The sequence below is a fragment of the Gadus morhua genome, chromosome 7, assembly GCF_902167405.1.
Source record: "Gadus morhua chromosome 7, gadMor3.0, whole genome shotgun sequence".
NCBI lineage: Eukaryota > Metazoa > Chordata > Actinopteri > Gadiformes > Gadidae > Gadus > Gadus morhua.
Window position 1 is genome coordinate 12,574,343 of NC_044054.1, and position 25,450 is coordinate 12,599,792.

General features: G+C 42.1%; 3 protein-coding genes across 4 annotated transcripts; 1 reads left to right on the forward strand and 2 right to left on the reverse strand.

Moving 5' to 3' along the window:
• Positions 1–1,181: 1,181 nt before the first annotated feature.
• On the reverse strand, positions 1,182–9,859 carry sat2b (spermidine/spermine N1-acetyltransferase family member 2b). Its single transcript, XM_030361975.1, has 6 exons — positions 9,508–9,859; positions 9,335–9,386; positions 6,030–6,113; positions 5,384–5,485; positions 5,177–5,217; positions 1,182–1,941 (listed from the first exon to the last, which is right to left on the reverse strand). The coding sequence occupies exons 1-6, from the start codon at positions 9,568–9,570 to the stop codon at positions 1,762–1,764; spliced, it is 522 nt and encodes a 173-aa protein (XP_030217835.1). The 5' UTR covers positions 9,571–9,859; the 3' UTR covers positions 1,182–1,761.
• A 4,440-nt stretch (positions 9,860–14,299) lies between these two features.
• On the reverse strand, positions 14,300–20,650 carry taf6 (TAF6 RNA polymerase II, TATA box binding protein (TBP)-associated factor). Of its 2 annotated transcripts, none has more exons than XM_030362010.1 (15): positions 20,449–20,650; positions 19,634–19,791; positions 19,454–19,540; positions 19,160–19,313; positions 18,984–19,040; positions 18,773–18,889; positions 18,484–18,602; positions 18,042–18,119; positions 17,805–17,906; positions 17,358–17,540; positions 16,982–17,056; positions 16,763–16,888; positions 16,167–16,340; positions 15,362–15,553; positions 14,300–14,787 (listed from the first exon to the last, which is right to left on the reverse strand). In XM_030362010.1, exons 2-15 carry the CDS (start codon positions 19,787–19,789, stop codon positions 14,515–14,517), a joined length of 1,893 nt encoding a protein of 630 aa, XP_030217870.1. In that variant the 5' UTR covers positions 19,790–19,791; positions 20,449–20,650; the 3' UTR covers positions 14,300–14,514. The 2 variants fall into 2 exon arrangements, with proteins under 2 accessions (XP_030217870.1, XP_030217869.1); XM_030362009.1 differs by having other exon boundaries at positions 19,634–19,794.
• Positions 20,651–20,919: 269 nt separating this feature from the next.
• Positions 20,920–25,313, forward strand: mrps31 (mitochondrial ribosomal protein S31). Its single transcript, XM_030360925.1, has 7 exons — positions 20,920–21,145; positions 21,784–22,377; positions 22,724–22,894; positions 23,095–23,193; positions 23,282–23,358; positions 23,570–23,710; positions 24,378–25,313. Exons 1-7 carry the CDS (start codon positions 21,042–21,044, stop codon positions 24,611–24,613), a joined length of 1,422 nt encoding a protein of 473 aa, XP_030216785.1. The 5' UTR covers positions 20,920–21,041; the 3' UTR covers positions 24,614–25,313.
• Positions 25,314–25,450: the final 137 nt, after the last annotated feature.

Here is a 25,450-nt window from a genome sequence, read left to right on the forward strand (position 1 = left end):
CTGTGTGATTTTTCTCTCGTGGGAAACATTAATTTCTTATGCATTTACATTTTGATTTATCTTGATTCAGCCAATCCAGACCTCTGCTGAGATCTGAACCTGCGAATGCACAGGAGAGGCATTAACTGGAAGAGCGGGAACATCACTTCAGTGTGTAAATGCTAGTCAAGAAACCTTGACACCTCTAAATGAACATCTAGTGGCCGACACTGGAGCGAGGCAACACACCACGTTGATTTTTTAAGGACATGACGAAGAAAGGGTCAAAGGATCATGGAATGGCTCAATTGTGTTGGATAAAAAGGAGTGGGACAAAAATACAACAATTAATACAATTAAGGCTTGGGTGGTATGAAAGTATTAAAGGGATATACCAGGGTATTTAATAATATCAAAAGTATGATTCTCAATACTATCAAGAATACAATTGCTCCCCAGATTTTCCTAATACAGAGAACGCACCAATTTAAGGAGATGAATATACAATCACCCTTGTTTAACTTGTAATCCCTCCATGTCTGTTCTGAACATTGCTATTAAACACTTCACTTCACTGGTGATAATACATTTGCTAGTTCATAAACAAAAGCAGCACACATCAGATACCTCACCTCTCGTATAGTGAAATTAACAATACAATAACTGTAGCATTAACCAAACGCGTCAACCCTTTCCTGAGGGTCCAGGCACTGTGAGCCAATCGGGGGTTGAGCCTGACCTCCCTTCTGACGCCCCAGTACTGTGAGCCAATGGGTTTCGTAGCAAAAATATATATTATTCGTTATCCCAAAATATTAGTTAGTGAGAAAGGTATTCTAATCTCATATCAGTATTCAGATATTTGGTTTGTTTTGATGAACAATTAAAATACAAAAATATGAATTGTTTAACATCTATGCATATTAGGGGACTGCAGGGAAGAAGGCTCGGTCACATTTCGTCTGAATATCCCAGTGATGAGAAATTATGGAAGGGCCCTAGACGTTTCACGTCAACGCTTCAGGTGAGGTAATGGCAGACATCAGAAAGGCCAAATATGTGCTGACCGAAACATAATTGGTTAGTTTGGGATATTCAAACATTATTTGACCATTCCAGTAACATTTTGTCAGATGCCGTGTGAAGGACTCGCAACTGAAGCTCTGCCGAAAAGAAGTGGGACCCGAATTGAGGAGCGGATGTGAAAGCCACTGACGTGATCTTGTTGTTTTGCTTTATTAAAAAGACACATTTGTTTAACCAATTAATTCCACTTCATACAAACAAATAGAATCAGTTGATACAAACTTGATTATGCAGCAGTGGTCTCCTCTTGCTACATTTAAAGGCAGTAAATTATTCTCACTATGAATAGACTTTCTGCTTTTTTCTTCAGCATGGAGTTTTTCACCTCCTTTTCTAGTAAAGTCAAAAAAAATGTGTACTGCAATTTTGAACTCCCATTACATTTTGTCTTCCGTTGTTGTAATGTTATGATGATTGTATGTATGTTAATTTCATTTGTGGGTCCTGTATTGATGTCCTGTCCTGATGTATTGTCTGTGATGTTTGTAAATAGAGCTGCTGGGATGCAAGTTAAATTTCAGACTTGCTATGACAATAAAGTATAACCGTATTGTATCGTACATGCCAGGTATTATGGACAATATTTACCACCGCAAAAAAATAAAGTGTGAAAAACAAGGTAGAAAGTCTAGTCTGAGCTGGAAAATGGTGAGCAATTATAGTGGCGCCATCTCAATTTGTGTCTAGATCTGATTTCTAATCTTTGGGGGCTTCTGCGGCCAGTTTATCCAGAGCTTCCCCGTCAAACCTTAAGGCGTGCCAGCCTTCACTCGCGGTCATGTCCCGAGCGCCCTTCATGATGTAGAAGTCCAGCGACCGGGTGTTCCAGTCCAGCACCGTCAGCTGAAGCCTACTACACTGATGCTCTTTCCCCACCTAGAAAAAGAAGGTCACAGTGATAAGACGCAAACACACACACACACACACACTATTTATTGATTATGCAAAGTGAATCATAAAAAATGCTTAAATCAACCACTGGGAACTGGAAGACAGCAGAAAGAAAAGAAGCCGTGCTTCATACTAGGGGATTTTAACATAAACTTACTTCACGCCAATTCAGAAACATTTTTGAACACATTATTTGCTAATGCTTTCTTTCCCCTGATATCACAAGCCACTAGAATAACTTCATCAAGTAAATCTATAATTGACAACATCATTACCAACCATACAAATAAAAACGGATTATCTGGTATATTATTAACTGATATATCAGACCATCTTCCTATTTTTACAGTTTATCACTCCAATGAAATAGGTCAAGATATTACCAGAGTGTTGTTAAGGAACTTCAAGATGTTTAATGTGAAGAAATTTGAAAATAATTTATCTAGTAATCAATGGAATTCAACTTTGTCAACTTATGATTTGACTAAAGCATACTCTAGTTTTAACAATGAATTCTTTGGCATTTTCAATCAATCCTTTCAATTGGAAAAACAATCCATTAAGCCCAAAATCCACAAATCTTGGCTGACCAAAGAGCTCAAAAAAAGCATATCAAAAAAACACAAACTATACAAAGACTATTTGACAAATCCCTCTCCCCTGAACTTTAATATGTATTCAAAGTACAGAAATAAACTCAACCATATGTTGAGAAAATCTAAGAGAAATCATTACCAACAGAAATTGAATACATCAAAAAATGATATGAAGAAGACATGGGCCATTATTAATGAAGTTATCAACAAACCCTCATCAAAAATTAATTCTCAGAGCATATTTTATAATAACGATTCTAGTATTGAGGATCCCATTGAAATTGCTGAAGAATTCAATACTTATTTTGTCAATATTGGTCCCGCTTTGGCTGCAAAAATCCCTCTAACACCACTCTATTCTAACAGTACAAGACCTCCTTCCAGTCAATCAATGTTTCATTTTTCTACTGTGGATGAAAAAGAAATATGGGATATTGTATCAAGTCTAAAGTCAACAAGTGCTGGTATTGATGATCTCAAAATGAAATTAGTGAAGCAGTGTCTCCCCACCATTGTAAAACCACTGCGTCATATTTTTAACTGTTCTCTTCAATCAGGTGTAGTACCAGACCAACTGAAATGGGCTAAGGTTATTCCCATAATTAAAAATGGGGATCCATCACTATTTTCAAATTATAGACCAATTTCTTTATTACCTTGCTTCTCCAAAATTCTCGAAAAAATTGTATATAATAGATTAATTGCACATCTTAAAGATAATAACTTATTGTATGATTATCAGTTTGGTTTCCGTGCCAAACATTCTACCTCTATGGCCCTGGTCCAATTAGTTAACAGAATATCTACAGCTTTGGACAACAAGGAACTCACAATTGGAGTGTTCATTGATTTATCCAAGGCTTTTGATACCGTTGATCCGAATATATTATTAACTAAGCTACAGGCTCATGGGGTTTCTGGGACTGAGCTTAATTGGTTTAAAAGTTATCTGTTCAACAGGAAACAGTATGTAGTATGGAATGGAGCTAACTCGACTTACAGTCATCTACAGTGTGGAGTTCCTCAAGGTTCCATACTTGGACCTCTTTTATTCCTTATTTATATTAATGATTTGCATTTAATATCTGATGAAGCTCTTTTTATTTTGTATGCCGATGACACAAATATTTTCATTACCGATAAAGATGAACACAAGTTGATAGATCGAATGAATAGCGTACTCGAACGGCTGGATAACTGATTCAAATTCAACAAATTATCCCTTAATGTAGAGTAGTGTGCTTATATGATATTTAAGCCTAAAAATATTATTCTATCCGATCCTATCCAGCCAATTTTTATGGCGAACAATGCACTTGCTAATGTTTCCAATGTTAAGTTCCTTGGGGTTTTTATTGACCATAAGCTCAATTGGAAAAAACACATATCACAGGTGTCCAATAAATTGGCTAGAAACATTGGGGTTATTAGACGAGTAAGACACGTGCCGTCAAGGAAAATTTGTATGGATTTATATTACTGCCTTATTTATCCCTTTATATCCTATGGTAATATAGTATGGGCTAGTACATACAAAACCAGTGTAAATTCGATTTTTCTGTCACAGAAAAAAATTGTTAGATCTGTAACCAACTCCAGTTGGGACGCTCATAGTGCTCCATTATTTCGGAATCTGGAGTTGCTAAGCATATATGATGTGAATACTCTTCAGATCGGCACTTTTGTTTTCCAGTTTATCAATAATTTACTTCCTTCTTCTTTTAACAGTTTTTTTATAACCAGGTCACAGATCCATAGTCATCAGACCAGATCTGTAGATCTCCTTCACCGGCAATTTTTCAGAACAAATCTGGGACAGTTTTCTATTAGGGACAGAGGTCCAGTCGTTTGGAACAGTTTTCCAGCTACTCTACGTAAACACTCATCTTTAGCTACTTTCAAAAAATATCTTAAAATGTACCTAATTTTAAAAGCCTATGATAATATGATAAACTGAATGTATGCTGTATTGTCTTTTTGCTTGTTAGTTATATCTTTACTTTGCTTTTTTACTTTTACTCAAATGTATTCTCATTTTTGTAAAATGACTTTGTAGTTGTTTTATCTCTATAATTTTACTTTTGTTTGTCTTTTTTTTTCTTCTACTTTATTTTCTTTACCTTATTGTATTTTAATGTCAGGTGGACATCCTTAATAAGCCCTTCGGGGTTTCTTTTGTCCCACCCGTGCATCTATGTATGTCTATGCAAATCTTCTTGCCTTTTTTAATCTTGTTTATTTGCACAAATAAAAACTAAACTAAACAGCAGGTCTCCAATAAGCACTGTAATTTGCCGTTAAACCTCAACGGCCGCAGTCCTTATTTGACAAGCTGAACCTTTTTGTCTCAAGGTACCATAAGTAACTTTTCCAAAGTTTTGGAAAAGCTTGAATTTTTTTTTTTTTATGAACTATAAATCTAAATGACATCAAATGTGGTACACAGGTTCTTTAAAAGGGGCTCGACCAAACAAAAGTAAAGAAAATTCAAAACTAGCTCGATATTGAATTTCCTGGCAAGTTAATAAGAGATTTACAAGGTTAATTTCTAACATTCAGCACGACAGCATAATCTTCATAGAATGCCAGATTCATTCTCATCAAGAAAGGAATGGAAGACTCACCTGTGCCACTTTGCTCATTAAACCCTTGCCAATGCCTTTTCCTGTAGAGCAATTCAACAAAAATGTAAAAATATTAGATATTCTTTCAGCGAATGTGTTCATTGTTTTGATTCACATTGGAGTCATTCTATGTGGGTATGCAATTCTTAAGTTAGTCTGATATACCTTCTTAATTGCTTGGACAAAGAAAATAAAAAAAGTTTTTACCTCGGTATTCTGGCATCACATACAGGTCCTCCATAAACACAGTCGGCCCCATCCATGTGCTATAGGTGTAGAAGTAAAGGGTGTACCCAACAACGGTGTATCCTACGCAGAGACGGGGCATGTCATTGACTTAAGAGCAATAGCAATACTGAAACTCTCCATGTTTACTCAAAGGCTTCAAGACTGCGGGGCAGATTATAGTGGTTAGGGGTTTGGATTTCTGGGTTCCATCCCCATGACCACAGCTTACCTCTAGATTAAATGGTCAGGTGCAGTTTATAATAGTTTATTACTAAGACATTTAACTGTCACATGCTATACATCATTATGAGATATGCTTTGTTTGAGTGGGATCTAGCTTCCGTTATTTCTGGTAAGCAAAACCAATAGTTTAGTGGAGGCCAGAGAAGCGTAAGGAGTGATAACTCAAGACACCCTTATAGCGGGTCCCATTACACTGACAGTCAGGGGATCTGTGACCCCGTGGGGGGAACAAGTCAAACGTATACACACACACAAGCTATCATGAGACACTTTAATTACAAGCGCTCGCTCATAGCATGTATATAATGCAGATATAATTTAATCGACGAAGTAAAATGCAGAAAACAATATCAATGCAGATGGTATGATGAAGACTGGTTACCTTGGGATGACTTGTGCTCTTCAGAAACTTCTGCCACTTGACATTCAAAGCGAGGATTGCTGCAGAACCCATCGCGCTCCAACTCTTAAACAGAACAAGTGTGTCGCTTTAGGCAAGGTAAGGCAATACAACTTTATTTATCTAGCACTTTTCATACACAAGGCAGACTCAAAGTGCTTCACATATAAACATTGTCATACAATAAAATAATAGATAAGTAAAAGAAAACATATGCAAAGAAATTAGTAAAATAAAAAGTTAAAAAGGGCATTTTAGTATTAAAATAGAAAATAAAGGCAAAGTTAGAAAAGCTTTTTAGAAAGTGCAATGTATTTAAGATTTAGCAGAAAGCTAAAGCAAACATAAAAGTCTTCAGTCTTGTTTTAAAGGTGCTCAGAGTTGGGGCCATTCTTAAATCCTCAGGGAGTTTATTCCAGCTATTTGTTGCATAGTAACTAAATCCTGCTTTCCAATGTTTCGTGTTTACTCTGGGACAGATTAATTAACAGATTGGTCTCAGAGGATCGTAGTGGTCTAGAAGGCTTATGTAGTGGAAGCATATCAGTTAAATATTTTGGGCCTAAACCATGTAGGGATTTATAGGTTAGCAACGTGATTTTAAAATCAATTCTCTGACCTACAGGAAGCCAATGTAACGATTTAAGAATTGGTGTAATATGTTCAAATATTTTGGTCTTTGTTAGAACTCTAGCAGCAGCATCTGAACAAGCTGAAACTTCCTCAGAGTTTGTTTTGGGAGACCTGTAAGGAGACCATTGCAGTAGTCAAGCTTACTAGTTATAAAGGCATGTAAAAGTTTTTGTAAGTCTTCGGTGGACATGAGCCCTCTAAGTCTTGCTACATTTTTAAGGTGATAATATACCGATTTTGTAACTGATTTGATGCGACAGTCGAAATGTAAATCTGAATCCATGATAACCCCTAGATTTCTGGCTCTGATTGAGGTTTTCAGGGATAGAGAGTGTGAAGGTGTTGGGTTACTTTAAGCCTTTCCGTTTTAGAACCAAATACAATTATCTCTGTTTTGTCCTCATTTAGTTGAAGGAAATTTCGGCACATCCAGTCTTTCACTTGTTCAATGCACTGGCACAGCAGATCTATGGGCCGATAGTCATTTGGTGATAGCGATACATAGATTTGCGTGTCATCAGCATAGCAATGATGGTCAATATTGTTATTTTGCATGATTTGCCCTAGTGGGAGCATGTAGATGTTGAATAAAGAGGGTCCTAAGATCGAACCTTGTGGGACTCCACATGTCACGTTGGTTGATTCTGATACAAAGTCGCCAATGGAAACAAAGTAGTTCCTATTTTGTAGGTAGGACCTGAACCAATTTAAGACTGTGCCTGAAAGCCCCACCCAGTTTCCTAACCTGTCCAAAAGTATTGTATGGTCTACAGTGTCAAATGCAGCACTGAGGTCAAGTAGCATTAGTATTGAGGTCTTGCCAGAGTCTGTGTTAAGACGGATGTCATTTACAACTTTAATAAGGGCGGTCTCAGTGCTGTGCAGGGGACAAAATCCTGATTGGAAGGTGTCATAGCAACCAGTTGATGCCAGGAAGTGATTAAGTTGCTGGAAGACAACTTTCTCAATGATTTTACTTATGAAGGGTACATTTGATATTGGTCTGTAGTTGTTAATAATAGAGGCATCTAGGCTCCGCGTTTTTAAAAGGGGTTTAATAACTGCAGTTTTCAAAGCTTTTGGGAAATTGCCTGACTGGAGAGAGTTGTTAACTATCTGCAATATGTCTACTGCTAGGCAGTCGAAAACATTCTTAAAGAGGTTGGTAGGTAAAGTACCAAGGCAACAGGTGGATGGCTTTAGTGGTGTCACAGTTTCCACAAGAGTTTGAGAGTCTATAAGATTAAAGCATGCCATCCTTGCAACGCTACTTTTGCCTGAACAGGGTGGTAGTCCAACATTTTTGTTTGAAGTAGAGGTATTGATGGCGCGTCTGATGCCTTCAATTTTATCAGTATAAAAAGCTGCAAACTCATTGCATTTCTGCGTGGAATGGAGATCAGGTGGAATTTGTGTTGGGGGGTTGGTCAGTCTGTCAACAGTTGCAAATAGGGTTTTTGCATTATTAGTATTGGTTTTAATGATATTGGAGAAAAATGTTTCTCTAGCACTTTTTAAGTCTAAATTGTAGGCACGGAGGCTCTCTTTATAGATATCATGGTGAATATGAAGTTTTGTTTTACGCCAGATGCGTTCAACCTTCCTGCATTCTTTTTTCTGTGCTGTTACAGAAGCAGCTTTTCTCCACGGTGCCTTTTGCTTTCCAGAAATCGTTTTAACCTTATAAGGTGCAATGACATATATGACTTTCAAAATTTTAAAATTAAAGTTTTCTACAAGATCATCCGCAGAACATGGGTTGAGAGGTGGTAGCAAGGAGATGGCCTTTTTAAAAACTACATTAGAATCTTCATTGATATACCGTTTTTGACAGTATTTGATTTTGTCTGCATGTCGGGAATAAAAGATATGTTAAAGAAAACACACAAGGTCAGACAAGGAAGGATCAGTCACAGAGAGATCAGAAACATTGAGTATTTTTGCACACTTGTCATTCAAGTCATCCGTATGAAAATTTAAGTCACCAGTTATAACTAGACAGTCAAATTCTGTGGAGATGCTAGACAATAACTCTATATTGCAATATCTGCAATATTTGCAGAGTATGTCGGTGGCCTGTAAATAATTAATAGGAGAACTCTGGGGGAGCATTTCACAACAGCACTAAGGTATAATTCGAATGATGGAAAATCACCAAATAACATCTGTTTCCCGTGAAATACATTTTAAATACAGCAGTCCTCTTGTTTAGCGGCGCGTATTTTAAAATCCATGCTTGAGTTCACTTGTGAAATCGAGCTTTACGCAAAACTGTATTAGATAGTTGGGTGAGCGGGTGATTGCTAGTTTAGAACTATGCAATTTCTTCTTTGGGTTTCAATTGGAAAGACTTTAATGTCCTCCCCGAGGCTAATCAAATGTATATCAACCATGGGAATATTCAAACTACAGACGCTCACACAGCCAGAGGGGGACATCAATAGTATTTGATAAAGGTGTGTTTTTGATGATCCTTGTCCTAAACGCGTGTCGAGCTGACCGACAAGCATTCTACTTGCTGTAGTTTGGTCTGGCTTTGCGAGACTAACCGACAGCTTCCCTATCCACGATGCTATCGGATATGTACACACATCCCCACACATACAGTATATATACACATACATATATGCGCAGTATGCGCACACAAACCTCACCTTGGGTGGATATCTTGACCTGATCCTGCATCTTCTCAAACACAGCCAATTCCTCAAATACAAATGGAGAGGACATGTTAGGACATTACCCGGGGTAAACAAGCTTTTATCCATGTCATTTCATTATCAAAAAGTGCAGAAAATAGTAAAACAACCTCCTTTTTATCACTTACTATTATCATCCTTGATATTTCTTTGCAGTCCTCCTGTTTAGCGGCGCGTATTTTAAAATCCATGCTTGAATTCACTTGTGAAATCGAGCTTTACGCAAAACTGTATTTGGTAGTTGGGTGAGCTATTAATACAATTAATTAATACAAGAGGGTGATTGCTAGCTTAGAACTATGCAATTTCTTCTTTGGGTTTCAATTGGAAAGACTTGGAAAGCACCCAAAAAAGGTGCATACCGCCTCTTATAGGCCTGACCAGTACCTACCGCGGGAAGTAGGGGTGCTGGGGGTGCTGCAGTACCCCCTGTCTGAGGCCCTGTCTTATCACAGAAAACGATCATTTCTAAAAACTCCGGCCAAAGTGGAGATTTCTGAAAACGCCGGTTATGTGTTGTCGCGTTAACGGGGAGAAACGGGATTTTAGGTTCTGAAGAGTCACATTATGCACCAGGAAATGCTTAACGTCATGTGAGCGCCCGCTGTACCGTATTGGTCCGAATATAAACACAAACCCCATTGTAAGACGACCTATATTTGGAAAAAAGATTTGAAGACCAGATCTTGTTTTTATAAATAAATAAATTGCATTCATTGAAATAATATACGAAAATAAAAAGGCATAGAATAAAACACTGCATTGCCACTAAACAGTAGTGCCAATCACTGCGGTCAAGCCAGCCGACTCATCAAGATCGGCGGTCAAGCCAGCCGACTCAGTTTTTTGCCGTACCTGTATATACTAGCCATTACGGTAATAGCGTCTCAGAACTAGTTTCAAATAAGAGCATTCGTCGGGTACATACAAAAAGACAGACAAGCAAATACTATCAAAGGAAGTGTACGGCCGTTGTGGTATTTACTTTAAAAATAAAAGCCCACCAAACATTCCAATATGAGACATATTACATACGATTTAAAAGAAAATGCCCTGTTATTCCAGGCTCATTTCACTGCAGGGCGATAGTTCAAGACCCCACAGGGTCACCCAAGAAGTTTCAGGACATTCTGATGCGTAGTTTCAAAATAAAAGCCCACCAAATATGAGACATATTACATATGATTATGGATTCGATTTAAAAGAAAATGCCCTGTTATTCCAGGCTCATTTCACTTCAGGGTTATAGTTCACGACCCCATGGGGTCACGCAAGAAGTTTCAGAATATTCTGATGTGGAGTTTCAAAATAAAAGCCAACCAAGGTTTCCAATATGAGACATATTACATATGATTTTGGATTCAATTTAAAAGAAAATGCCCTGTTATTTCAGGCTCATTTCACTTCAGGGTTATAGTTCACGACCCCATGGGGTCACGCAAAAGGTTTCAGAACATTCTGATGTGGAGTTTCAAAATAAAAGCCAACCAAAGTTTCCAATATGAGACATATTACATATGATTTTGGATTCAATTTAAAAGGAAATGCCCTGTTATTTCAGGCTCATTTCGCTTCAGGGTCATAGTTCAAGACCCCATGGGGTCACGCAAGAAGTTTCAGAACATTCTGATGTGGAGTTTCAAAATAAAAGCCAACCAAAGTTTCCAATATGAGACATATTACATATGATTTTGGATTCAATTTAAAAGGAAATGCCCTGTTATTTCAGGCTCATTTCACTTCAGGGTTATAGTTCAAGACCCAATGGGGTCACACAAGAAGTTTCAGAACATCCTGATGTGGATTTTCAAAGTGAAAGCCAACCAAAATCTCCAATATGAGACATATTACATATGATTTTGGATTCAATTTAAAAGAAAATGCCTTGTTATTTCAGGCTCATTTCACTTCAGGGTTATAGTTCACGACCCCATGGGGTCACGCAAAAGGTTTCAGAACATTCTGATGTGGATTTTCAAAATAAAAGCCAACCAAGTTTTCCAATATGAGACATATTACATATGATTTTGGATTCAATTTAAAATAAAATGCCCTGTTATTTCAGGCTCATTTCACTTCAGGGTTATAGTTCACGACCCCATGGGGTCACGCAAGAAGTTTCAGAACATTCTGATGTGGAGTTTCAAAATAAAAGCCAACCAAAGTTTCCAATATGAGACATATTACATATGATTTTGGATTCAATTTAAAATAAAATGCCCTGTTATTTCAGGCTCATTTCACTTCAGGGTTATAGTTCACGACCCCATGGGGTCACGCAAGAAGTTTCAGAACATTCTGATGTGGAGTTTCAAAATAAAAGACAACCAAAGTTTCCAATATGAGACATATTACATATGATTTTGGATTCAATTTAAAAGAAAATGCCCTGTTATTTCAGGCTCAATTCACTTAAGGGTTATAGTTCACGACCCCATGGGGTCACGCAAAAGGTTTCAGAACATTCTGATGTGGAGTTTCAAAATAAAAGCCAACCAAGGTTTCCAATATGAGACATATTACATATGATTTTGGATTCAATTTAAAATAAATGTGCCCTGTTATTTCAGGCTCATTTCACTTCAGGGTTATAGTTCAAGACCCCATGGGGTCACGCAAGAAGTTTCAGAACATTCTGATGTGGAGTTTCAAAATAAAAGCCCTCTGACAAAGTCCCAGCGAGCCAAGTCCCAGCCAACAAGTCCCAGCCAATCAGCGATGAGTTCCCTCATGAATATTCAAGAGCTTCCCGCTACCACCCTGCAAAAAAAAATATCGCCTCCCGCGGCCAGTCCAGTAGTTCTCTACCGCTGTCCATCTGTTTGACACCTTCGCCTCTCATGATGGCAGTTGGCGCTCCGCCCGAGGAACTGCCCTGTTAGTTTCAGTGCAGAACTTGGTGTTCCTCTTTGTCACTCTGTCAGGACAAAACAGGATGCAATCTTCTTGACCCCCTGTCTGTACAGAACAAGATGGACTCTTCTTGACTCCCTATCTCTCTATATGCCCACGTTATTGATCCTCGACGCTGGTTGGTTTAAGCACATTAGCAACTGGATAAATTAGGTTACTTCAGGCCAACTTCGCTAGGCCCAGGTATATCTTCATACAACACTTGTATACCCCCAGTAGCACTAAATGGACTGTGAAGTCTATTTCAGGGGTTCCCAACCTTTTTTGTTCCATGGACCGGCATATTAATAAAGAAAAACCGAGGAGGACCAGTAGACAATTTAATGCATTCATTTGAAGAAGCGAGGTCGACTGTCTGGCTCAGTACAGCCAGGACAACAACCTCATTCTCAACACCGATAAGACCAAGGAGCTCGTAGTGGACTTCAGGAAGAAGAGACAGATTCAACACCCCATCTCCATCAATGGGTCTGCTGTGGAGAGGGTACACAGCATTAAGTTCCTGGGAGTCCACATCACCAGAGACCTCACCTGGGAGGAGCACACCAACCAGGTGGTGAAAAAAGCACAGCGGCGCCTATTTCACCTTAGGCGTCTGAAAAAGTTTGGCGTGGGGCCCAAGATCCTGGGGGCCTTCTTCAGAGGCACAACGGAGAGCATATTGATTGGATGCATCACTGCCTGGTACGGGAACTGCACTGCCCAAAGCCGCAAAATGCTGCAAAGGGTAGTGCGGACAGCTGAGAGGATCAGCGGATGTGAGCTTCCCTCCATCCAGGAAACCTACAAGGCCCGGTGTGTCAGGAAGGCCCTCCGAATCATTGGGGACCCCAGCCACCCCAAACAGAAACTGTTTGAGATACTGCCGTCAGGGAGGCGGTACCAAAGCCTAAGGGCCAAAACCCAGAGGATGACAAGCAGTTTTTTCCCCCAAGCAGTCAGACTCCTGGAAAAACACACTACCCCCCAACCATCCACACGCACACCACAACAACAGACTGTTGTTGACACTTGACACTTGAATACACTACACTTTATTACACCTCGTTACTTTTTAGTATTATTGATGCTGCTACTTACTTATTTATTTATTTATTTTTACTTTGTTCCTTTTCATATGGTTTCTTATTCTTATTTATTTTATCTTTTACTGTTGCTGCTATGTGAATGTTGAGGAACCAAGCCTAAGATTTTTACTCTTGAGTACTGTACTATAAGATGTAATAAAAGTGATTCTGATTCTGATTCTGAAGATGCATCATTTTTAAACAAAGAATGTGGCTGGTAACGATGCTAGTCACAGTGACGTCTCATGTCAAAATCGAGTGAGAATAGGCTCAAATCGTGAGCAGAGGTACTTTAAGGTTATAGATGTGCTGTATATGTGCTGTATATCTGTGTCTGATTGGGGATCTTGATCACACTATTAAGTAGATTATATTCTAGATTGCATACTGGGTAGAATTTCTTGTGGCATGATGAATTGGTGAGGATGGTTTTCTGATGGACATCTTTATGTGAATGATCTCCACTTTGACGTTTCCCAGTGCTCAACGGCACTTGAGAGAATGGCAACCAGGAAATTAAGCGTTCTGTTAAAGTGCAACTATTATTAGCGGCCATTACCAGTGGAAACCCTGTCTCGTACCAATGGAAGGAAAAGCTTTGCCCAGGGCCCCTGCCTTGTATCGGCAGCAGCAGGTGACCGCGGAAAACTAATTCATGAATTGGCCTGATGTTGAAGTTTGAGAAATTAAGCGCTGCTCTGTTGATGCTGTGAAGGGGACAGAGGATATACAGTACAGGTACCATCCAATTCATTGAATGTTTATTTCCTTGTTCATTAGCTTATACATAAGATTGCATTTCCCTGTTTTTAGTGATTGGGGGAACGTTCAAATTCATGCTTTCAATGTTCAAAGAAATCTTGATTGTTGGCACAATTGTGTTGGTAAATTGCGATGTTTTCCCTTTCTTAATTTGAAGAAAAACTCAAATACAAGCAAAGTTCTTACAAAATCAGATTTATTTAAGAGTTAAAAAAGGTAAACAAAATCAGAATATCAGCCGAACCATTACAAATGTCCCATTGACCTACTGATTTTTTTTTCTTATAGAACATGAAGTTATTTACAATTTGTGTGTGTGTGTGGAGTTATGTATGTGTGTTTGTGTGCACGTGTGTGTATGTGTGTGCGTGAGGGTACAGTCCGGGCTTAGTCTCAGTGCGTGCTCGCCCCGGGGGAGTCGGACCTCTCCAGCTTCATGCCGGCCTCCAGCTGGGCCGTGGAGGAGGAGATGGCGGTGAGCCCGGAGCCCTTGCCGTCCAGGGACGCCGAAGAGGGGAGGGACACCACGATGTACTTCTGCATGGGCCGCGACGCCGTCAGCCCCGGCCCGCCCCCGGACTCCAGCTTCACCAGGGGCTGCAGGCCCGAGGTGGCGCTCTGCACCGTGCTGGTGCCGCCCGACTGGGAGGAGCTCAGCGTGATCACCTGGAGGAGGAACAGAGGCCATGGTTCATGTTTGCTTCTACCGGTGTTGAATAACACCCGGCCGCCTCCCCGTTGTGGAAGGAAACTGTATGACATCATCACACCTTGGGGCCTTAAGGCTTAGCTATGGTTGGATGTCGACGCAACGCAAAGGGGGTTTACGGCCCCATGACGCCCTTGTGGACCCTTGTAACGTAAACCCGACGCAGAACCCAAACCGGTTCACTGCGTGGTCATTGCGTTGCGTCGACGTACAACCATAACTGAGCCATTAGTAACCATCTCACCATCTCGTTAGCAGCCATCTTTGCCTACCTAGACCAATGGCTGCTAGGTGAATAAAGCCCATGAAATTGCCTGGAAGTGGTCAAAACTCCCACATTATTCAAGAATCTAAGATGGCTTGTTAAACTTCGCCACCTGGTGGAAAAGTAGGAGCAAACTCATTTAAAAATCAATAATTTTGACTTAAATCCTTCATAATAAAAGGACATAAATCTCTTGCTTAAAAGAAAACCCTCCAGACTTGAGGGTGTGTCGGCCTTCTGGTCTGAACTGAATGCCCGCCCGTCACCTGTTGGGTCGACGACGCTCCCGAGCTGGTTGCCATGACGATGTACTTGGTGGCTGGCGGAGAGGGCTGAGTGGGCGTCCCCGGGCGGGGGGACATCAGGGTGAGGGAGCTGGGCACCTTGATGATGCTGGGGGTCCGAGGCCCCCCGGAGCCCCCGAGGCTGCTCTGGGAGACTGTGAGGGTGGGGCGAGGCTGCAACACAACAACACACACACACACACACACACGTCATACCACACAACATACACCAGGGCAGCACTACTACACAACTCTAATGAACTCTCACCCTGCGTACAATGTTGTCCATTTATAGGACCACCGAACCCCCGGACGCCATCTTTAAAAAATGCTATTTCGTTTTCCTTCTGCTGCTGCATTGCGGCCTGCTCCTTTAAACAGTTTAATTCAGTCTCAATAAGTGGAGGACAGGCGTGTTTCAGCACGATTAATCAGCAGGAGACCGGGTAACCATATCGCTCTATAAAGAGGGTACGCATGCATTAGCATACGTTTAACCTAGAGAAGGAGTCCTCACATGAAAACAAACCTAGAAACGGTGTTTGGGGTTTGGGTTTGTTTTTAAAAAACCAAGTGCACAAGCAATGAAATCCATTTCTGGATGACAGTTCTAAAGCAGAAGGATGGTGGAGCCCGTGTTGAACACGAGCAGTGTTGTAAAGACCTCGGTAACCAAAGGAATACGATGTGCCCTCCTGAACAATAACAATTCAAACTCGCTTCACCGCGGGCACAACTCCCTCCATGAGCTCAACAGAACGTCCTGTGGTGTGCCGAGTCCCAGTACCTGTGTTATTGTTAAGGTAGTTCTGTTGACCTGCTGGGCCTGCAGCGCGGCCTGGGTGCGGGCCTTGACCACGTGGGAGCAGAGCATGGGACCCAGGTAGCCGTAGTCCAGCCGGTACTGCTCCACGTTGTCCGGAGGGTTCCGCGTCTTGGCGATGACACTGGCACAGTGTTTCTTAGAGGATGAGGGGGGTAAACAAATGATTATACAATAACAAAAAACAAGGTCACTTTCTGTTACACACTTGAATTAAGGCAACTATTTATCAACTATTTTATATACTACATTTATATTTTGAATGCAATACAACTATCCATCCAAAGCAGATTGATGTACAAAAGACAGACTACTTCTTAACTATCAAGCACTTGACTACTAATAACAAAGAATTCCACTTTCATTACTATAGCTATGTTTTTAAGACAGTCAGTTGTGCACAAGTTATTCAAATTTAGATTGATGGCTGCCTTCGTTCTCAGCCTCACAAAAGTCACTTCTGGCAGAGACAAGATAAAAGTGTCTGCCAAACGACTCGATGCAAATCTATGCCCTGTGCCTCACAGACACAATCGTGGAGACTTTCCTGGAGCTCTTACCAACAAGAGGCTCTGGACGTGGTCCGCGCCGATCTTATCGATGTTGGAGACCACGGGCCCGTCCATCACGGCTCTGATGCGAGCCCCCTCGATGGTCAGTCGGGGGAGAATCAGAGTCTTTATCACCTGCAAGAGACGAAACGGAACGAGGTGTAAAGGGGCTACAGTGACAACAGTGCAGTGAGGAAGGTGAGGTGAGTGACGACGCAGCCCACTCACGTCGGCGCCAAGCTCGGACAGCCCTGCGATGCAGCCGTAGCGAGTGGTCCACTGGGTCTTCTCGTCCAGCCAGCTCTGCAACAGACAGAGAGGGTCAATGAGCTGAGGCCACCATTATACAGACAGCAGTCGCAGTGAGAAGGTTACGGTTGTTTCATGAAGAGTAAGCTACGGGATTAGGTGCAAGCTTTTGAAAAGTATAACAAATCAACCAAGGTATTGGCTTTCTTGTCATTCCATTGGGCAATTCTTTTTTTATGTTACGTTACTGGTGAATTAGGGAAGAAACAAGGATTGGTTTGAGGGGCGTTAGGCTTAGAAAGATGAATAAATGAACATGACTACATGGCAACATGACAGACTCAAGGCACCGTACTTTAGTGAATGTCTTGGTGATGCGGGACTGGATGTTGTTGGTGGTGGTGCTGAAGGTCTTGCAGCTCTGGGCCATGAGGCGGGCAGCAAAGTCGCGCAGGGCCCAGTGGTTGTCCACATCCGGCCGCAAGCACAGCTGCTTGCTCACGATACAGGTCACCACGGCCGGGATGAGCTCGTGCAGCTGAACGAGGGGAAGAAAGAATAGTTTTATGTTTTAAGCATTTGAATAAACCTCAGATCAATTTAATCACTCATCATAGAAACTCTACGTTGAAACGATCTTCACATTTCAATGGCAGGAGTTGGAGGAGAAACCTCTGCAAACAACATTGGGATTTATGGATCGTTTGGCTGACCTGGGAGTCCAAACACCCTAGCCCTAATCCTACAGCGCTGGGACAGCAAAGGAGATGTCCGAGGCCCGTTGATCTGAACCATCACTCACGTATTTCTCCAGGTAGAGGGTGGGGTTGTCCATCAGAGCCTTCACCATCCGCATCAGATAGATGAGCAGAGCCAGGTTGTTCTGCACCACATTCACACGCACCTGACGGGGAACAGAGCTGGGACGATTAGTGCTCATCGGGTACATCAGACAGATACATTATACATATATACTGTAGTTACATCAGTGTTGTCTACAAAAATAATCTTGAAAAATAAATAAATAAAATAAGCTCACCCCCTCAGAGATGAACGTGCTGAACCTGGGGAGCATCTGGTAGAGCCCAGGGTCTGTTGCTATACTCTGCAGTGCCTCCTGGAGGCGGCAAACGCAAACAAACATACAGTAGTCAAGAGTTGAATAACCTCCATATCCTTCACTTAAAATTATTCCTTCTTCCTTTCCTTGAGGTCTTAAAAAAAACCAATACATTTCAAATATATTCATCAGGTTCATGGTAGAAGCTTTCACTTGACCGCCCTGTTTCAAAACCAATTCTACCACTAGTTATATAGACTGACTACGGATTTACAGTTTCAGGATAGCAAAGAAGGTTTATTCATTAAATGTCTAGAAGTTGAGTATCAATTTCCATCCGTCTGGGCCAAAGTGAAAGGCGATGAGGTCAAGCGATCTGGGTGCCCGTTTGAAACGTCACCAGCATACAGACAAGACTTACGGCTCTCTTGGCTTCGCAGGAGCCCACGCAGGCCTCTGTGATCTCCTTGTAGTACAGCTGCTGCTCCACAGAGAGCTCGTGGGTGCTGCGCGGCTTCAGCCTCAGACCCTTATCCTTTCCTGAAGTGGCGACAAAATGATCATCATTCATTCGGAACGTCCTCTGAGACAAGCGCACAGTACCTGAGAGGAGCACAACTAGACACACTTGCAAAATGTAAACACAACACTTGAAGTTGTGAATTTGAAGTCTGTATTGGAGCAGGATTTGGTGAATGCCAGCTGCTGACCTTTGCTCTCTGCGGAAGTTGCGCCCTGGGTCTTGTTCTGTATGCCATCCTCCTCTTGGCCAGGCTTGACCACTTTCAGAGGCTCTGTGGATTCAGCCTTTTGCTGCTCTTTAGGAGCTGTAATACAGAAAGCATGTTTTTTAATGGCAATTCAATTTAAAAAAAAAAGATTTTGCAAGAGGTCAACCCCGAAAAGAGCTCAAAGTCTCACCTGGCGGTGGATTTTCAGGTATCGCAGGCTGCACACCGTCAATGCTTAACCAATGGGCTGTGGGGGTCAAAACAGGACGGAAGGGTCAACTCACCCGGCTTACAAATTCAGGCTAGAACCTCTTGTTCGGCAGAATTGAACGGAAGGAGAAGGCAAGATGAGCACACATGGGTTACCTTTGAGGGAAACGTCTAGGGGCACACGGGGCAGGGGCGTGTTGATGATGTCACTCAGGTCCACTTCTTTCTCTTCGTAGAAGTGAAGCTCCCTGCCGCCACCGCTGGCGAAGCGGAAGGGGATGAAATCCTGGGACTGGAAGCCGTACAAGGGCTGCAGGCGAGGGAAGCAGGAGGGCGTCTCAGGGTTAGTGAGAGGATGACACCAGGGACAGAAGGAATACTACCACCAGTTTGACATCACTTCCTTGTTCACAAGTACTTGATGTGGACAGGTGTTGGGACCTTTCTCACCTCTACATTTTTTAGCTTGAGCGCGTTATCGATGTCACTGGTTGTTAATTTGCGCCGCTTTCCATGGTGCATGAACTTAAGAGCATCCTGTGAGAAATATACGGAAAAGGGATTTGAGTTTACGCTACAATGCAACATCACGTAGCAGTTTTATTAGAAGTAGCTGCCACTGCCACTTACCTGGGCAATTTCTTTAATTCTGTAGCTGACCTCGTCACTGAGGGCAACGCAACTCTCCTCTTGCAGCTGGCCTACACCTATAGACTCTGCCATGGCCTTCATTGATTCCGTGGGCACGACCACAGTGCACTGCTTTGGCCGTCGCTCCTCCGCCATGGCTGCTAAGGATCACAGAGTATAGCACCCCGTTATGTTAGGTGGGTGTGTCAGAAACACTTACAATTTAAATTACAACGCATTCTAGAAGCAGACTAGTACACTTAAACACTGCTTGGTTTGTGTATACATGCATGCTGTCCTAGCTACTTGCCCTAAGAAGTATCAAAATGCTCGGAATACTGTGTTGTGTTAACAGTTACTTGGGTTGTTGAACCATAAACGGAATAATAGTAAACATGGAACTTTTGCATTAAGGAACATGCCAAATTATTTACAGCAGTTTATACAATTTGAAATAATTGTAATTTGACAAACAGTCAAATTAAGATATCGTGCCGGTTTTGTGCTGTTTATGTTTTATTTGACCATATAGTGAGACGGGATTCTTCTATTATCGAGGCTATTTCAGCGCTTACTGACTGCGGAACCAAACCATTCGTGTACATGGACGGCGGGGTTTCTCACTGGAAGACGTGTATCCCACCCACAACCCAACACAACCCACTATTCGTGCACAATTACTCAACCAAAATATAAATAAACATACGAAGGTATTGTTCAGGTGGTTATACAATGCATGCAACAATTTAGTGATTATGAAGTTTCTAGATGTTTAGCTTGAATGCTAGTTATTTAGCCAGCGTTAGCGCTCTTACCCGTGTTGTTGCGATATTGTATCCCAATCAAAGCTGCACGAAAACGTATGCAAATAAAACAAATTGTGCTAATATTTTCAAAAATATATCTGGCCAGAATAATTTCGCAGGATTTATATCCATATTTTCATTTAACTATTTAACTAGAAACTGCTCCAACCTCTTTTTCGGAAATAACGCCATTTTGATTCACGTTGAGCTGGGTCATGTTATCGCGATAACTCGATTCATAAGACAACAAACGCCCTCTACTGGATGTTCAACCACTCATCAGCAAAGGTTCACCAAATACTGAAATAAATACTGTCTTTATTTTATGATATTTGGCGGTTTTTATGGCTGACTTTAAAAACCGTTCTGGCTGTAAAACCTTTTATTTTTAAATTATGAATGTTTTTACTTAATAGTTGATGGAAACTTCCTTGCGTTTCTGCAGTGGAACTAGCGTCATAACCGAGTAGTTCGGCGCCGGTGACATTTCCCTGCTGCACCCGAAGGAAACGTCAGGAACGTGCATTGCAAGGACACTATAAGACTGCCGGGGTTGTTGGGGTTATAAAACATACAGATTTTGTGCTTTGGGAATAGCAAAAATGTATCGGGGTCTACTCCGTACGGCTCGTCAGTGTGCGTTTAGTCTTCACCAAACGGGTGCTTTACCACCCAAATGCGACAATGCTGCACTTCCAGTGTTCAGGTGGGATATTTTGATCAACTGTTGACCTGCACTGAATGGATCATGTTATCAGTTATACGTTATGACCCTACTTTATTCATCCTGAATTAAATTGTACTCAGTTGTTTCTGTACTGGATGTCAGCCTTTCTCTGTTACGCAGCGTTATTCATTCATTTATTCGGCCCATTACGCGAGGTGGCTTTAGTGCCTTTGTTGATGATGCACTAGTCGCTCCTTTCAAAGTGACAGGTTAGTACCTCTGACCTTGAGCTTTTCCAAAAGAAAGAAGAATCGTAGCAGGAGGCCGTTCACTCCGGATGTTGTTTCATACTGAATTTAGTGTAGATCGCTGTTATTTAGCAAATCTGCTATCTTTGGGCTTGTATTTGGTCGTATGCGTACCCTATGATTAGTTATATCAAGTGTTGTGTTTGTTATTGCCTAATCATATTTGCAGTCTTTGACGTTGGTTCAGATGTCAATGGTGAACATGACAATGTATTGCAAAGTATTTCAGATTGGGATTATTTTTTTCAGAGTAAAGTTAAACACCAGACATTAGTAGCATTTTAGCTGCTGTTGTCCCTATGTTATTCTTTCCCCATATAAGATGTGTCCAAGTAAATAGCTGCCATCTATACATTGGTTTATCACCAGGCTGGGACGCAGCGTTGGAATCCACCCTTTCAACACAAGTTCAACCAGCTACTGTGAAAACAAGGAAAATGCTCCAGCCCCTCCTCAGCTGAAGGACAAGGAAGATGCCCAAAAAGACAGTGCATCGTTGGCAGCACCAACCGACCAGGCGAAGGTGGAGATGACAGCCGAGTGTGAAGGAACCAATCTGCCAGACAATGTTCCACCACCGCCTCAGGCGAAAGACAAAGAAGATGCCCACAAAGACAGTGACTCGTTGGCAACCCCAACTGACCAGGTGAAGGTGGAGATGGCAGCCGAGTGCGAAGGAACCAATCTGCCGGAGCAGGGCGAGACACTGTTGAAGACACCATTGAAGACCGAAGAAGGAAACCAACAGAAAACAGAGGAGAGGCAGCCGAGGGTGAAGACTGGAAAGGAGAGTCTGCTAGACCTTCTGGTAGCCATGAAGGTCGACGTCACCACCAGTAAGAAACGATCTAAAGGCACGAAGATCCCGGCACGCCACGAGCCCACGGTAACGCCCAAGCCAGCCGCTATGGAGAGCACCCACAGCATGTTCCAGAAGGCTACGGTGGAGGCGTCCATCCAGAGGTGAGACGAGAGACGGGGCGGAGTCACCAAGCCTCTGCTAAATCAAACCGCTCCTTCTGAAACACGATGTAATGCAGTCGATGCCCTGGTAGTTGTACTCTTACTGTTGAGTGGTTTAGAATACCTCTAACCAAAGCTATTTGCAGTGATTTATTCAAGATGACTGAAATTAATGAGCAGGTATAGCTGTTCTGCATCTTTCTCAGAGATTTAATCAGCGGATCTTTGAATATCAAACCCAGAGCCTTATGGCTGGGAGTTGACACACCCTATCCCTAACCACATGCTCTCCCTCAAAGAATAGCCCTACTTTGATTTAGTTATTGATCATGTTTTTCCTCTGCAGTGATGCACAGCCCTCGGTGGCCAGCCTGAGTCCTGAGCTGGTGGCGGCGGCCTCGGCGGCGGCCGCCTCTCTGCCCGACCCCAGCCGGGCCGAGTCTGAGCTCCTGCAGCAGCTGAGGCAGCACGAGGCCGAGCCCGAGGACCACAAGAGAGGGGAGGCCAACAATATAGGGTGCGTTGGACTTGAGAACACATTCTACATGTGGCCACATTAAATGCACGCACTCCTGCAGCCAATGTAGATATAAGAAAATCGTAAGCTCAAATGTCATGCATGATTTGAATGCAGGTTTATTCTGTATTTTATTCTTGTATTCCATGTTGAAAGAGATTCATATTTCATCATTAACGTTTGGACTATTTTCCTCTCAGGAACATCATTGCGGACATGAAGGTGGGCAGGCCGGCCCCCAGACAGCATGCGCGGTCTTCCAACACAATCCACTTTGACGAGGACGGCCGGGGCTACAAGTGATTACTTTATTTTATCATTGAATTGCGTTTTGTGAATGATTTCTTTTCAGAGTCCTCGTATACACGTGTCTTCTATATTTCTTAGGAAGAGCTTATTTGAAAGGAAAAGACTGGGCATCTTCAACCCTGCTACTGATGAAGAAAGTACAGACGCAGCAATAGGTATGCAATATGGGTGGTACCAAGGTCTGGTTGAACCTACATTCAGCGCTCTGTCGATTTATATGACTTAATAAATGAATCCACGCAGTTAGAATGAGGTTAAATTTTCATTAGCTAGCAGATTGCTATGCTACATTTCAAAAGTCAATTTTGTATTACGGCCTTCCAACGTTCTTCTGACTTTAGCAATCATTTGATGTCATATTTACAGCAGGGCCAAATTTGTGGGACACAGAGTTTGCCAATCTGTTGGTCCGGACAGCCAATCATATGCCGAGGAACGGCTTTGAGGAGATGATCCAGTGGACCAGAGACGGAAGGCTTTGGCAGTACCCGATCGACAACGAAATTGGTGAGAGCTAATAGCTGTATGCTGCAGCATACTTACATTTATTAATTTAGCCGATGCTTATTTCTAAAGATACTGTAAGGAATCACATATCACGGTAGGGGGCGCAGCATCTTGTTCATGGATGTCTACAGTCGGTCCGCGGATGCAGGGTAGCAAACCCAGAATTTTTTTCGGCTGGCATTCTGAACTCCTAAGTTGACTCTCCTCACCCTCCCATTACATTTACATCCATTCATTTTCATTCCCTGAAGTGTCTTCCAGGTTAGATAGGAAAATTTCCAATTTGAGGAACTACAAAATAATTTTGCTACATGTGGCACATTTCCAAAAACAACTTAATGAATGCAGACACAGACTTTAAAAAATGTAATGCAAGGACAATTACCCTCACCAAGTTTATGTAACATTTAAACCAAGAAGGAACAATCCCGGCTCTACACAAGGCAATACCTCACTGAGGGAGTTTTACCCTGTTTGAGGGGGCTACGGTTAGGGGTGACATCAAATATGGCCTATAAAGCTCTTTGCGACTGTTTCTTTGAAAAATTGCTAGCCAAATAAAATGGCCTCTACCTGACTCCCCAGTACCCACAGAAACCAACTTGAAATAAAAAGTGTATTTAAGACTTGATTTGTTTCGTAACTCCCGACTCGTCCCTCTCTCAAGGCCTGGAGGAGGAGGCCGCGGTGGCGTTCCACGAGCACATCTTCCTGGACCGCCACCTGGAGGAGGGCTTCCCGCGCCAAGGCCCCGTGCGCCACTTCATGGAGCTGGTGGTGGCCGGCCTCTCCAGGAACCACCACCTGAGCGTGCGCCAGAAGACGGAGCACATCGACTGGTACCGCACCTACTTCCAGGAGAAGGAGGATGTGCTCAAGGAGGCCGCCGCGTTCCTCAACTAGTCCGTCTGTGAACCTTTATATTATAACGCGCGCAGCGTCGGATGTGGGGACGCACCGTGGAGGTCCGCACTGAACTGACCCCCCCTGGAGAGTTTATTAGACTGAAAACGACTCGGTCAATCATTTTGAGTAAATGTCATCACAAAGACTGCCGTTGTGAGAGGATGGAGTAAGAAGGCTCTAACCGTGTTTATGTTACGTACGCACTGGTATCCAATTGATGTTTATGTTATTGAAAGAAAATATACTTATTTTCCGACCTTTTTGTTCTAAACACAGAAACCGAGATGGATCACACCCAAAAACACACAATCGCCTTGTATTGTTTATTTAATGAATTCTCCCGTTTGTATGCTTATCCTCGTATTCCTTTATCATAATTCTACCATGACAGAATACAGTTGGCCTGTCATTTCTCCTTATGGCTCCAGAAAAGTGTGTGATCCAGTGCTGACTGAAGGCTGACACGCACTTCATTTTGATATTCGTGTTAATTCAACAAACAAAGTCTGTATGTACTGCATCGTATTTGGGTCTCGGTGGGCCCAACAGGCTGACCGTCCAGCCTAACTTTAAAATGTTTTAAAAACTCTGCCGTATTAGTATGCCCACTAGTTGCCGCCATTTCACACGTGCATTCATAAAAATCGTAATGTAATCTACAGTTGCAGATTAACTCAGTAAATTTGACTTAATACTCTGTTATGGTCTGTCTATTCACATTGTATTAACCCAGTGACTACAGAGAGGATAATAAAAAAAATATTGTCAAAGAGAACAAATTACAGTTAACCTTAAAATCTCAACCATCCGGTAACAAATATGTGCTATAGGCTA